Source organism: Panthera pardus, unplaced genomic scaffold (genome assembly GCF_024362965.1).
Source record: "Panthera pardus isolate Hobbes unplaced genomic scaffold, ASM2436296v1 HiC_scaffold_6, whole genome shotgun sequence".
Taxonomy (NCBI): domain Eukaryota; kingdom Metazoa; phylum Chordata; class Mammalia; order Carnivora; family Felidae; genus Panthera; species Panthera pardus.
Window position 1 is genome coordinate 53,457,314 of NW_026526991.1, and position 14,369 is coordinate 53,471,682.

Here is a 14,369-nt window from a genome sequence, read left to right on the forward strand (position 1 = left end):
CAATGTAACATATCCAAATATAGGAAATAAACTGAATACACAGCTTGGTATTTTCTTTTTTACAACTTTAAGGAAAATGCTGAAGACAGAATCTATGAAATGCCATATTAATTTACCCTAATTTTAGGTGAAATTATAAAATAGAAATTCATTAATTCATGTAAATAAAAATAATATCTCCTCGATAAAAGCTTACCATGTTTACAGATAATAGTGCAAATTAAATAATTTCACAATTACAACAGCCTCAAAATTGTATCTCATTCATTACTCAATTCTAGTATCTTCTCCTAGTTTTATAATTATTCTGGAGAGGCTGCAATGTATAAATTCTATTAAAATCAAAGGACTTCCAGCACACTAACATAATACTGAAACCATTATGATTTCTTAATCATTGTTTTAAACATCTTTGTGTCTTCACATAAATGTTTATGCAAATGTAACTAATATGATAATACCACAATCCATTAATAAAAAATACAGTAAGCTAGGTTAGTTTTTTAAGAAACAAGTAATGTACTCAAGAGCATTTTTCTTCTTCACTAAGAAAAGTGAAACAAAATTAGCAATTCACTCCATGACAGAAAGTTTACTGTACTTCTAAATGCTTCACTGTCTCCAAAAATACACTTCTCATTGTTTTAGAACACACACACATTTTATATTTATGGGTTGGCATAGTTATTTTTTTTCTTGCGAAGACATTACAAAATGAAGCACTGAAATGAACAAAACTTCACAGGCAAAATTTAGGAAATCTGGAATCATCTTGCCTGGATCATAATTCAAAGACAGTGATAAATGCTTAGTCAGTGAGAAAAAGAAAATCAGTAGAAATATAATATGAAAAGTCTTTAAAATCCAAACACCAAATATAAAAACAGACAGACTTACGTGAAAGCTGGGAAAGATATTTAAAGAAATGAGGTATGACGGAGTCAGAATGCTACAATATATCCCAATGTATTAAGCTAATAACTATACTTCAAAGTTGCAAAATCAGCAAATCATAAACTATTTGCTGCTGTGTTCACATGACCTTTCTGGTCAGATGTTTAATAGTCACTAGTAAATACATTTAAAATAAGCACTAAAGATAACTGCATGATCATATGGTAAGCATACCTGCCGCTTAAGAAGGCAAATTATAAGTAAAAATGAAAGCAAACAATTTTGTATTAATAATAAATACAGCTTCAAGCATTTAACATTATCAATATTTTAAAAATTTAAATAATAAATGCAACTATTTTATACAGAACTGTACCATTTATTATACACACAAGTTTATCAGTTCCCTTTGTTTACAAAGGCTGGTTATAGATAATATGGAATGTTACAGTACCATCTTGCATAAAATTTTAGTACAATTTGTACTTGAAAAAGGGTGCAAAAACACCAGCCTAATAAATCTGACTGAATGAAATATCTTTTCTTTCTTTTTAAAAAGTACATCATTAACACATACACCACAAACTGTACATAAGCTCACTTTTAAATCACCAACTGAAGATACAGTAGCAGGTATGTTGCAGTATTAACTAACTCTCCATCAGTTTAACCTACTAAAGGCTTCCACCGCTGCTCACTCAGGAGCCTTTGTTGACATGTAAGCTTGTAATATGAATTACTGAACTCAGGTAAGTACAATTTAAAGGAGGCGAACAACAGCTGCCAAGAATTATTGGTAGTAAGAAATGTCCTTCTCATAGAAGACTCACTGAGGATCAAACAGTCTTTAGATAATCTTTCTTCTTTAAAATTATTATAGCTGGTCAAGATTCTCCATTTTGAACTTTGGATGCTGGTGGCTGCATGAAATCCTTAAAAGGAACGAGTGCCTCTTTAAGTGCAGAGCAGACTTCTGCAGACGAGCAGGTGATGCATTCGACTAGAGTTGGGTATAAAGCAATCACTTGTGCCCAGGTATTTCCATCAACTGCAATTAAAAAGTATAAAATCTCAAAAACATGTGTATTTAAATAGCAGAGATTATCCAATTAACATAACACAATCCTTCAAATACAAGGCAAAGAAAAAAATCCCCCAATATGGAGATTCCACAATCTTATACCCTTTTCTTTTTTAATCTTTGGAAGACTTCCCGATAGATCGAATAAGATATGAGGGGGAAACATATGGTCAGAGTACAGAGTCATCCATACCAAGGAATGTGCTAAAGTCCATTTTAAATGATACTTCAATTTGTGAAGGCCTTGGAAGCTAACAAAGTAACTTGGAATTCAAACTTCTGTCATTTTCAGTGTAAGTGCCAGACAATGTAGTGCATATTTCAAGAAGAATTAGAATTAGAAAACAACTCAATTTCTTATGCAGTTGTATGCTAAAAATATAAATATTTAAATGGTTTCCCCAGTAATGTCCTTGATACTGATTTTAGTTTCAAGTGACCAAAGATCCACTCTTCTCTTGTACTGCTTCCTAATCTTTAACAGGTATCATTAGATTTAAACTTCAGTGTGAAGAGACACGTCCGTGTTCCTCTCCACTATCACCAACAAGTAGTATAGTTGAATACTATTTGGTGAATGGGAAAAAGTGTTACATCCCATTTAGTTTATAATTTCCTTATACTCTGAGATCACATATTACATGTCTATTTTTCTGTAAACGCTGTGCATATTGCTGAGCCTGCAATACGCAACAAAACCAGCTGACAGATTTTGTTACACAGTATATGTATACGACACTATGAAACAAGTCTCAAATCTAGGAGGCAGTCTAGCATAAAAGAAAGATACTGTATTATACACAAGGAACTGTGATTCTATTTTTCACTCCAATTTCTCTTTATCTCAGCTTCTGTTGGAGAATAAAGGAATGTGTTTCTTACACTAGTATTCTTCAAAATACTTCTTATAAAAACGATGACCAGGGAAGTTTGGCACATGTTGTATATATTATCTTCCTTTTGGGGGACTCATAATTCACACGAATTTATTAAAAACTTGCAGTAAAAAAGAGGCTTAACTTTATCTAATCTAGGATTTCCAAAATTAATTTGATTATGGAATTTTTTTTATATTCAGTATCTACTGACATCACTCATCATCATTAATATTCATTCCTGAGTACAAATCTTGGGAAATGCTGAACTGTTCACGCAATCCCTTCTTCACCCAAACAGAGGCTTCCTCAGACTAGAAATGGGAAAAAGAAAAAGGGAGGGGAGCGGATGGGTAACGGTGAAGGAGGGACTCAGGCCAGTGCTGTTTTTATCTGTTTTATATCTTGGGAATCCATAAGAGATCTCATTTGTAAAAAGAATTTTCCTTGCTTAACAGAAAACGAACAGTTTAAAGAGAAGTTTTAAACAGTCTGCTCCAGCTGTCTTCTATGAAACTTTCCACTGATCATTTAACAAAAGATTACACAGAGAGGATTCTGGAAAAATGGCAGAGAGCAAGTACCCGGAATCTGTCTACCCACCTAGACAACAATTGTATTGGCAGAATCGGCTTGATACAACTATTTTGGAACTCTGGAGTCTACTGAAGGCTTGCAACTTCCAGAGGTAGACTTGGATAGAATATTGTGGTTAATTTTGGTCAATTTCAGCTCTTAGCACAGTAGCAGCTACCCATCCCTCACCCCTAGCCATGTGGTAGGCAGCTGTGCACGTGTTCCTGGAGCAGCTTGCCTGCAGCAGGCCACGGTGGGCAAAAAGACCATATCCTCCAAATATCGGGGATCTGTGCTCTGATCGCTGCTTCTGATCATAGTAAACAAAGGGGCTTCAACAACAACAAAAAACAACTCAATTCAAAAAATGGCAAAGGACTTGAATAGACATTTCTCCAAAGGAGATATACAAATGGCCGATAATGTATACAAATGGCCAATAATGTACACGAAAAGATGCTCAACATCGCCAACCTAAGGGAAATGCAAATCAGAACTACAATGAGATACCAACTCATACTGATTAAAATGGCTACTATCAAAACAAAAACAAAATTTAAAAAAACACAAGTATTTGTGCAGATGTGGAGAAATTAGAACCTTTGTTCACTGATGGTTGTAATGTAAAATGGTATAGCCACTGTGGAAAATAATACAGTGGTTCCTCAAAAAACAAAAAAATAGAATTACCATATGATCCAGCAATTCTACTTCTGGGTATATACTCAAAAGAACAAAGCAGGGTCTTGAAGAGATTCCTACACACATTCATAGCAGCATTATTTGCAATAGCTAAAATGTGCAATTAACCCAAGTGTCTACCAATGGATGAATGGATAAGGAAAATATGAGACACACACAACACACACACACACACACACACACACACACACACCACAATGGAATATTATTCAGCCTTAAAAAGTAAATTCTCCAATATGCTACAATATGAATGAAACTCAATGACATTATACTAAGCAGAAAAGCCAGTCACAAAAAGACAAGTATTTTATGACTCAACTTATATGAGATACCGAGAGCAAAGTCATAGTAATAGAAAATAGAATGGTGGTGTCAGAAACTAGGAGGAGCGGGGAATAAGGAGTTATTGTTTAATGAGTGTCGAGTTTCAGTTATAAGATAAAAAGAGTTATGGAGATAGATCATGGTGATGGTTGCACACTATTATGAAATTAATACCACTGAACTATACACTTAAAAATGGCTGAAGATAGGGGCGCCTGGGTGGCGCAGTCGGTTAAGCGTCCGACTTCAGCCAGGTCACGATCTCGCGGTCTGTGAGTTCGAGCCCCGCATCGGGCTCTGGGCTGATGGCTCAGAGCCTGGAGCCTGTTTCCGATTCTGTGTCTCCCTCTCTCTCTGCCCCTCCCCTGTTCATGCTCTGTCTCTCTCTGTCCCAAAAATAAATAAAAAAAAAAAAAAAAAAAAAAAAAATGGCTGAAGATAAATATTTTATGTGTATTTTGCAACAATAAAAAAACTGGGAAAAATAAAAAAAAGGTTGCACAGATTGAAACCTATCTAGATTGCCCCAGATGGAGAGTCAACTGACAAAATTAATTCTTGGTTTACTACTGGAAAATAAAAAAATACGCTGTTTAAGGGGCGCCTGGGTGGCTCAGCCGACTGGGCATCCGACTTCGGCTCTGGTCATGATCTCATGGTTTGTGGTTTCAAGCCCTACATCAGGCTCTGTGCTGACAGCTCGGAGCCTGAAGCCTGTTTCGGATTCTGTGTCTCCCCACCCGCCCCCCTCTCTCTGCCCCTCCCCTGCTCACACTCTGTCTCAAAAATAAATAAATGTAAAAAAAAAAAAAAAAATTTTAAAAAATACACTGTTTAAGATCACATCCTAAACTCAGGGAAGGCTCTTCAAATTTCTTAAAATACAGTTTTTAAAACCTACCATACATATGGGGTGCCTGGGTGGCTCAGTCAGTTGAGCATCCAACTTCAGCTCAGGTCATGATCTCACGGTTTGTGGGTTGGAGCTATGCATCGGGCTCTGTGCTGGCATAGGATTCTCTGTCTCTCTCTCTTTTGCTCTCTCTGCCCCTCCCCCACCTGTGTTCTCTCCCAAAGTAAAGAAATGAACTTAAAAAAAAAAAAAAAATCCCACTACAGATCTTGGGCTTACCTATCAAAAGGAATGAAAAAGCTGTATGTATTGATATGGAAGTATCTCCAAATTTTATGAAGCGGAGAAAAATAAAGAGTATTCAGGACAGTAGGTATAATATGGGGCTACTATGCATATTCATTTATGTTTAAAACTGGGAGAATACTGGAGTATATATATATATATTGTATTTACATAATAAACTCATGGAAAGATCCACAAACTAATAAAAATGGTTAAATGGTTACCTATGGCGAGGTAAGAACTAGGCAGATATAAAATAGGATAAAGCTATCTCAAAACTTTTCCCTGTATATTTTTGAATTTTTGAAACATGTGTATGTGGTTACTAGCTATTCAAATTCTATTTTCTCCCTCTCTCTCTCTCTCTGTTGGATGGTTGATCTTGAGCCTGCATGGAGCAAGCTGGCCCCAGACTTCTCCAAGTCCACATTTCTTTTCCTCCAATTCTTACGTGTTCAAAGACAGGGAACTACAGACATGCCTTTGTAGGAGGGTTACCTATTCAAATTTTAAAGTAAAGATCAAGTAAAATGATAAAAACAAAATTCCCCCAAATTAAAAATAAGTCCAAAAAATGCCTCCTCTCTCACTAGAAAACCCTAAAACAAATGACCAATGTTTTAAACAATTTTGGACTGGCAACGAGCAATCCAACATATTTCCACTGGAAAGGCTTGGCTTTTTCTTAGTTATCTTCTTTTTTCCTGTTTCTTAATGAAGCTTATCATAGCTTTCTAATATGTTACAATATCATCTTCATTTATGGTTACATTTAGTTTAAAATTTCACTTCATATACCCAGAGCCACAATTCAAACTCTCTTAGACAATTTTTAACAGTAAGTTAAATCATTTACCATTACTACACTGCCCTATTCTTGGCCCACTAGCTATGAAAAAAAAAAAAAAGTTACTGAGTTTTTCTTCCCTTTTCTTCCTTTATACAAATTTTGGTTAAATTCTTGACAGCTGTCTAAAAATTCTGCAAAATAATGCAAGCACTATGCACTGAAATATACTGGTTATATTTAATATACTATAGCAATAACATGGGAATTGGAGAATTTCCTGTTTAAGTCTTAAATATATTTTAGACTTGAATTAAGAATCCAATTCTATCCTATGATCTAATAAAGATTTTACTGGTCACTAGGAAGTTAATGCATGACTTCTCTCTCTAAAATATCAACCAGAACATTTTTGATGAGAACTCAAATTTGAATTTGATGGGATGAAGTCAAGATATTGCTCCAAAAATTTTCTTACAAATTCCACCCTTCCCGGGGCGCCTGGGTGGCTCTGTCGGTTGATCGCCCAGCTTCGGCTCAGGTCATGATCTCAGTTTGTGAGTTTGAGCCCCGCGTTGGGCTCTGTGCTGACAGCTCAGGGCTTGGAGCCTGCTTCAGATTCTGTGTCTCCCTCTCTCTCTCTGCCCCTCCCCTGCTCACACCCTGTCTTTCTCTCAAAAATAAATAAAGATTAAAAAAAAAAAAAAAAAAACCCACCAAATTCCACCCCCCTCCCTTTGTATTGAATAAGTACAAATCTATTACTCCTTAAGGTTTAGTATAATACTCTTTCTAGGCCAAAGTACTAGTGGGTAAATTTTGAAAATGAAAAAATATGTATTTACTTTTATTACATAATAATTGCCAGGAACAAATATCCTATGATTCATTTATTAGGCATTTATTAGGAACCTTCTTCTTGGGTATTAAAAGTAATGCTGCATAAAGTGCCAGTCTGCTAATGTGCTTGGGCCAGAATGTAAATCAACACACTTCCTTCTTTTTTTTTTTTTTTTAATTTTTTTTTTTTTTTTTTTAACGTTTATTTACTTTTGAGACAGAGAGAGACAGAGGATGAACGGGGGAGGGTCAGAGAGAGAGGGAGACACAGAATCTGAAACAGGCTCCGGGCTCTGAGCTGTCAGCACAGAGCCCGACACGGGGCTCAAACTCACGAGCCGTGAGATCATGACCTGAGCTGAAGTAGGACGCTTAACCGACTGAGCCACCCAGGCGCCCCAACACACTTCCTTCTTTAACAAACTCTTGTTGTATAAAAAATGTCAACTAAACCACTGTGTTTAGTGACACAAATATGCCAGCTCTTTATCCTATCCTCAAACAAACCACTTTGAGTAGCAATGCTGTAGAGGATTCAAATAGAACAAAATATGGCCCAAAAAGCCTCTCAAGAAGTTTACAAGTTAAGGGAAGTGATTGATTCATCTATATGTGTAACAGTAATACATATAGAGTGCCTTTGGACAAAGGTACACATACACTAGCTACGAGTTCAATGAAAAGAGAAATCATTCACCACTGAAGATTAAAAACAAGGTTAAAAAGTGGAGTGGTATTTGAACTAGGTAGACATAGGTAGGAGAATGAAATAAGCAAAAGGTTAGAAAAACTTGGGTAGACTGAAAATTTTAGTTTGGTGGGAAACAGGATACATGAAATCTAGTGGAAATAAAGCATAAACCTAATAGAGGCTGAGAATAGTACTCTCTGCATTTGGTAGGTAATGGTACATGAAAATTTTTTGTTTTGTTTTACAAGGATGGGAAAATGAATGATCAAAGCTGCACTTTTGGAAAAATCATTTCTAGCAACAATGTAAAGAACGGAGAGAAGAGAGATGAGTAACAGAAAGGGGAAACAAATGAGAGAAGGCTATAAAATGATTCAAAGTTGAACAGTTTATACTTATACCATAATTCAGTACACATGCAGGATGAAGACTACTCCCACCCAAAACTCAGTGATGCTCCACATTAAACTTATACGAAATACTAATTATCCATGCAACACCCTAACTTCAGACCAACTTAGTTAAAAAAAAAAAAAAAAAAAAAAAGCCAAACTGTTGTTTAATATTAAGAAGCCAAAACATTTACTTAATTGACATCCTAATGGACGATGCTTTGCTGTCATAAGGACTGGGAAAAAGAAAGTCTAATAGTTGTTATATTCCTAAAATTCAGTTAACTTAATAATAGAAAAGTATATCAGAAATAGAACATAAATGTTATGAGTTTAGAATAACTGAGTTTCTAAGCACTTACCATTCTCAGGCTGAGTTTTCTTAAGTGAATCAATGAGAGTACTGACTGCTTTTAAAACAAATATAATTTCTGTTACTTGTTGCCTAAAAAACAGATGGGAAATTATTTCCATCATGATTTTAAGATATGCCATGTGTGTTTACTAGGTTTATACAAATAGATATATTTTTGGAAAAATACTGAACACAATACAAAGTTAATTTTAGTTTTAAATTCTTATTAAAATATTTTATTAACATATACTTCAGTGTGCAAATAAGATTTATAGTTATTTTTACCATAAGTTATCAATTTCAAAGGGAGGGGGAGGCAATCTCTTCAGGCAAATCTAAATTTGTAGATAATTGTAAAATATTTCATATAATTATTTAAAGTTAAGACATTTTATAATATATGCTTTTAAGGCTTCTCTACAAAAATGTTTTTTTTTTCTTTTTAACTCCTTAGCACCAAAAGGGATTTGCCAAAGCTTAAATGGAAATAAAAACCACTATTACCTCCTGACACATATTTTATCATGCTGTTAAAAGAACATTTAAAATTATAATAGTACTTGTTTGATTTTCTAATACAACAAAAAGAAACATGCTCAAAACTAATCCTAAGGTGTCTCCTATTTGGAGACATCAGTAATGAAGAATGAACTTGGGAGTAAAGGATGAACAAGAGTAGCTTCATTCCCTTCTTTATCCCTACATAGTTTCCTCCCTTTCCCCTCATTGCTGACACCAATCTGTGTTTTCATTCTGCAGAAAAAATTTTTCTAATACTATGACAGAGTACTATTTCAAGCCTCCCTTTGTAAGCATAGAAGAAGTTACTGTGTTGCAATGTAGTTTAGAAAATAATGTAATGATACTGCATCAAACACAGGATGATACAATACAATACTTTATAGGACAACTATAAGTAAGACTCAATTTAAAAGCAATAAACACTAAAAACATGAAAAATGAAGTAAAGCTGCTTTCTGAAGTCAAATAATACGTTATAATCTAGTAAATAAAAATATTCCAAGCAAAGCAACTTTATTACTGCTTTTCCAAGTATACTTCAGAGATTATGATAAATCAATTTTCAATCATGCCCATAACCAAATTACTAACACCTGTCTTTGGAATTCTTTTATATATAAATCTGAATACGAGGAGGTATAATTTATATTTTAGAAATTCAAAATACAGTGGATCTTAAAAATAGAAATACAAATGACTATTAAGCATTGGTAATTTAAAAAAAAACAAACTACCATGTAACTATTTTTCATTCATCAAATTTAAAAAAGATAAAATAAATCATAAAATGGCAAATAATTTTAAAATGCTAAAAACTGAGAAAAGGACATTTATATACTTCTGGGAGAATGTAAATTGGCAGAAATTTCTGGTAGGCAATTTGGAATACATATCAAAAGCTTTAAAAATGTTTTTATCTTAGGGCACCTGAGTGCTCAGTTAAGCCTCTGACTTCAGCTCAGGTCATGATCTCACGGTTTACGACTTCAAGTCCTGCATCTGGCTCTGTGCGGTCAGCTCAGAGTCTGAAGCCTGCTTCAGATTCTGTGTCTCCCTCTCTCTCTGCCCCTCCCCCTGCTCACAGTTTGTCTCTCAAAAATAAATAAACATTAAAAGAAATTTTAAAAATGTTTTTATCTTTTTTTTTAATTTTTTTTTTTTTAACGTTTATTTATTTTTGAGACAGAGAGAGACAGAGCATGAACGGGGAGGGTCAGAGAGAGGGAGACACAGAATCTGAAACAGGCTCCAGGCTCTGAGCTGTCAGCACAGAGCCCGACGCAGGGCTCGAACTCACGGGCTGCGAGATCATGATCCGAGCTGAAGTCGGCTGCTCAACCGACTGAGCCACCCAGGCGCCCCAAAAATGTTTTTATCTTTTGACAAGTAATTCTAACTCCAAAAATTTATTATAAGTAAATAAGAATGTGCACAAAGATTTGGAGCTGATGATTTACCTCTCCAATAGTACCTCAAGAGATGGACCCATAATGATTTTTGAAACTCTACCCTGACTTTGATAACTCTATCTTCCAATGGTATTTTGTTTCATTTGTTTTGCTTTAAACTCTAATTCCCACATAAAAAAAATAGATTGGTGACATAACTCAAATTTATGATTACATTTTTTGATGAATTCTGATTTCTATCCCAACTTTGATTAGCTTTGGCTTTGCAGAAAGACCTAGAGCCCCTTCCACTGACACAGCTTGGCTAAGTGGGAAGCAAATTAGTTTAGGAACAAGGGCTTAATTAAGCAAACTAGATAAAAAGAAGATCTAAAATGCTAGCTGACTTGTAGAGAAATCTAAAAAAAACTGTAAAACTAACTAGGAAGTTCCCAGAGTATGATTTATCAATTATTTTCTCTCTAGAGAGATCCACACCTATGTGCTCATACAGATCCACAAGTCCTTATCCAGAAATCCTTGAGAAAACATATTTTAGAATTCAAAATTTTCTTTTAAATCCAAAAAGGAAACTTGGTACACATATCATATATTACTTAACCTTCATGACGAGTCTGAAAAAGCATCCCAAAATAAAATGCATTAATATATCTGCAGCAAAACTTATAAATATTTACACCATATAAAATAAATAAAATTATAAACAGCTTCAGGTTACATTCACATCACTTATAAAAACAACTTGGTGCTCAAAGCTTTTTTTTTTTTTTTTGAATTAATAACTATGACAGCATATTCCCTTCATCTATAAAATAAAATCTATACCTTGGAAGAGGGCATTTACCACTTAATCTTTCATCCTCTATATAGCGATGAAGTACATCTTGAGACCTCTTTAAAAGTACTGAGAGTGCCATTCGTGAGATATAGCCTTCTTGAGGTGTTGTGACTTTGTTACTGAAGGAAAACTGGAGCAATGTTTCAAAACACATTTTCGAAAATTCCTCTCTCAAACGAATATCAATCTCTGCTTCTGTAAAATTAACAATTTTTGATGGTTAATAGGAAGTTAAATTAATAACCTTAATGATAACAATTTAGCAAACTAGGAACAGAAGGAAATTCTTCAACTGATGAAGAGCATCTATGAAAACCTTACAGCTAACAGCATGTATATAACAATTTTCCCCCTTTCAAGACCAAAAACAAGGCAAGACTGTCAACTCTCATCATTTCTACTTAGTATTTTTCTTGTCTTGTTTTTTTTCATACTCTTTGACAGCACTATAAAATACTTCTCAATGGTTTGCCACAAGGTCAAGTTTGTGATTTTTCTTTCTTTCTTCTTCCTTCCTCCCTTCCTACTTTCCTATTAGCGACATCTTTCTAGAGCCAGACCTGAGCTCTATTCTGGACTAGCTGCTCTCTAGACCTGCTGTCCCGCTATCTCCTAGAACTAGTCTTTGTCATAGCCTGGGAATTGTTTTATTCTCTTATTGTATATCCCACTTCCTAGATCCATGCCTTCCATTTCCTTGGCTTACTCCTTTGTTTTCATGGAGCACATTCTAGAATGTCTCAGAAAGACTATTCTGAATAGGAAGTAACATTTTTGAGAACTTGCATTTCTGAAAATATCATTACTTTACTGTGGTACTCAAAGAGTTGTTCCTTAGCAGCATCAACATCACCAGAAAACTCGTTAGAAATGCAAATTCTCATATCCCACCCCATATGTACTGAATCAGAAGCTCTGAGAGTACAGCCCAGCAATAGCTTGCCCTTGCAGCTGATTATAATACATGCTGACATTTGAAAATTACCATTCTACGCTTATACTCTGCCAACAATGGGCCCACATTTAAAACTCCTTCTTAAAAATCCTTTCCATTTCTAACTCTCAAACTACTTCATCAATGTCTTTTAGCATACGGTGCTGCTACTGAAAAGTCCAATGTCCTCTTGATACAATTCTTCTGTGTTGGACTTTTTTCTTTTCTTTCTGAAATCTTGTAAATCTTCTCTTTATCCCAGGTATTTTGAAATTTCCTAACAACATGCCTTCTTGTGGATCTTTTTTCTTTCACTGTTCTGGTCACTGAGTGGCCATTTTTAATTTGGAGACTGATTTCTTTAGTTTATGTATTTGATAATTTCCTCTGTTAGCTTTGCTCTATTTTCTCTTTCTGGAAGACCTATTGTCAGATGTTAGACCCCTTGGATTCATTTTATTTCTTTCTTCTTATGTTGTCTACTTTTTGTCTTTCTCTACTTCCTGGTTTACCTCCTTATATTTTCTTGTAACCCTTCACTGGACTTGTTATTTCAGCTGTCACATTTTTAGTTTCTGTGAGCTCCTTCTTATTCTGATTCCTCCTTGTTAATAGTATTTTTTTTCATGCATATAAATCTTTTATCTCTTTGAACATCCTAATTATAATTGTGCTTTTTTGAGTAATGTTTTTATGGCTCTGAATTTTATCTGTTTCCTCTCAGTTTCTTTTACTCCCTCTTTGTTTTTTCTCTTTCATGTTGAAAGATTTTCTCTGAAAGCTTTGGCTATCAGGTCATACTTAAGAATGGTGGGGACCAAAACTGATCCCAGGAACCTAGGTCTTTATAGAAGCCTGGTCCTGTTTCTATGTATATGTTTAAAAAAAAAAAAAAAAAACCTCCAAGTTAAAGTCGAGAAGTTTGTGTCCAATGGCAAAGTCATTGGAAGAATGCCCAAATACCTTCCTTACTTTGGTGTATTTAATACTATAAATGGCAAGAGGTATCATCAGAAACTGCTAGAAAAAGTATACATGGCAACTCAGTAATCCTTATTAAGCTTAAAGTATTTACATCTGATTATATTGTTTGTAACACACATTTTATAAAAATGTATCTAGAAATTTTTATATACTCTTTAATAAAAAGTTGACTGTATTAATATAAGTAGTATTTAATTATTTTTTCTGAGACTATTATTTTTGTTAAATCTGCACTTTACCAGATCACTTTTAAAACTTGTTTGGGCTGGGAAAAAGAAGTGCTGTAGTTTGTGAAGTAAGCAGTATGAGAGACATCTAGTGGCCAGACTACACACATTTAAATGTTCTTCAAAGTGCTTAGCACAGTTTAACAGAATATTCACATTTTCCCCTCAGAAAGCTTAATGTTCTATCATGTTCTTAGAAATTACCTTAACCATTCTCCAGTTTACATTTTGCCATAATCACAGGAGTAAACATTTATATAGTCAGCTTCTTCCAAAGTACTTCAATACTAACATTTTTAATACATCATTAAAATAACATACCTGTAAATGAAGATGACTGAGAATGTATTGAGCCCTTATTAAGCATAGTCATTATCTGACCAACAAATTCCTTAGGAATAAAATTGGCATAAGGTAGTATCTCAGTGCTGATAAGCTGAACTACCTACAACAAAAGAGGCAAACTCAAATGCATTTTTTTTCTTGAAAGAGACCAACTCAAATGACAGTATCTAGAGTAAAACCTAAATTTTATTTTAAAAGAAAATCAGCTAAAGAATCTTCCTTGAAGTACACAAACATTTTAATGTTAACATACAGGATGAGTAGTCCATTTCCCTAATTTGTCTTAGTAATAATAATAAATTTATTACAAAATAGTCAATACTATAGACTGTTTACTATGCAACCATTTTAGTAAATGTTGATGTTATATGAAATGTATCCATGCTAGAATAAAGTATCCAAAACAGAATTAACAATAAGATTGAAATCACTTTTTATAACCATAAATGAGACAA

The 14,369-nt window shown here is 34.3% G+C and overlaps 1 protein-coding gene and 1 non-coding gene across 6 annotated transcripts in view; both read right to left on the reverse strand.

Annotated features, from left to right (window-relative positions):
* Window positions 1-577: 577 nt before the first annotated feature.
* MON2 (MON2 homolog, regulator of endosome-to-Golgi trafficking) overlaps window positions 578-14,369 on the reverse strand; it is a 121,164-nt gene continuing 107,372 nt past the window's right edge. For all 5 annotated transcript variants that reach the window (XM_019454970.2, XM_053895776.1, XM_019454968.2 and 2 more), the window contains 4 exons: window positions 13,891-14,014; window positions 11,412-11,619; window positions 8,663-8,745; window positions 578-1,942 (listed from right to left, as the gene is read on the reverse strand). In XM_019454970.2, coding sequence (XP_019310515.1) covers window positions 1,779-1,942; window positions 8,663-8,745; window positions 11,412-11,619; window positions 13,891-14,014 — 579 coding nt within the window. In that variant the 3' untranslated portion in view covers window positions 578-1,778. The remainder of the gene's footprint in view (window positions 1,943-8,662; window positions 8,746-11,411; window positions 11,620-13,890; window positions 14,015-14,369) is intronic.
* On the reverse strand, window positions 5,954-6,084 carry LOC128775197 (small nucleolar RNA SNORA38). The gene has a single exon (XR_008419840.1). It is a non-coding gene; the product is annotated as a small nucleolar RNA SNORA38 (small nucleolar RNA).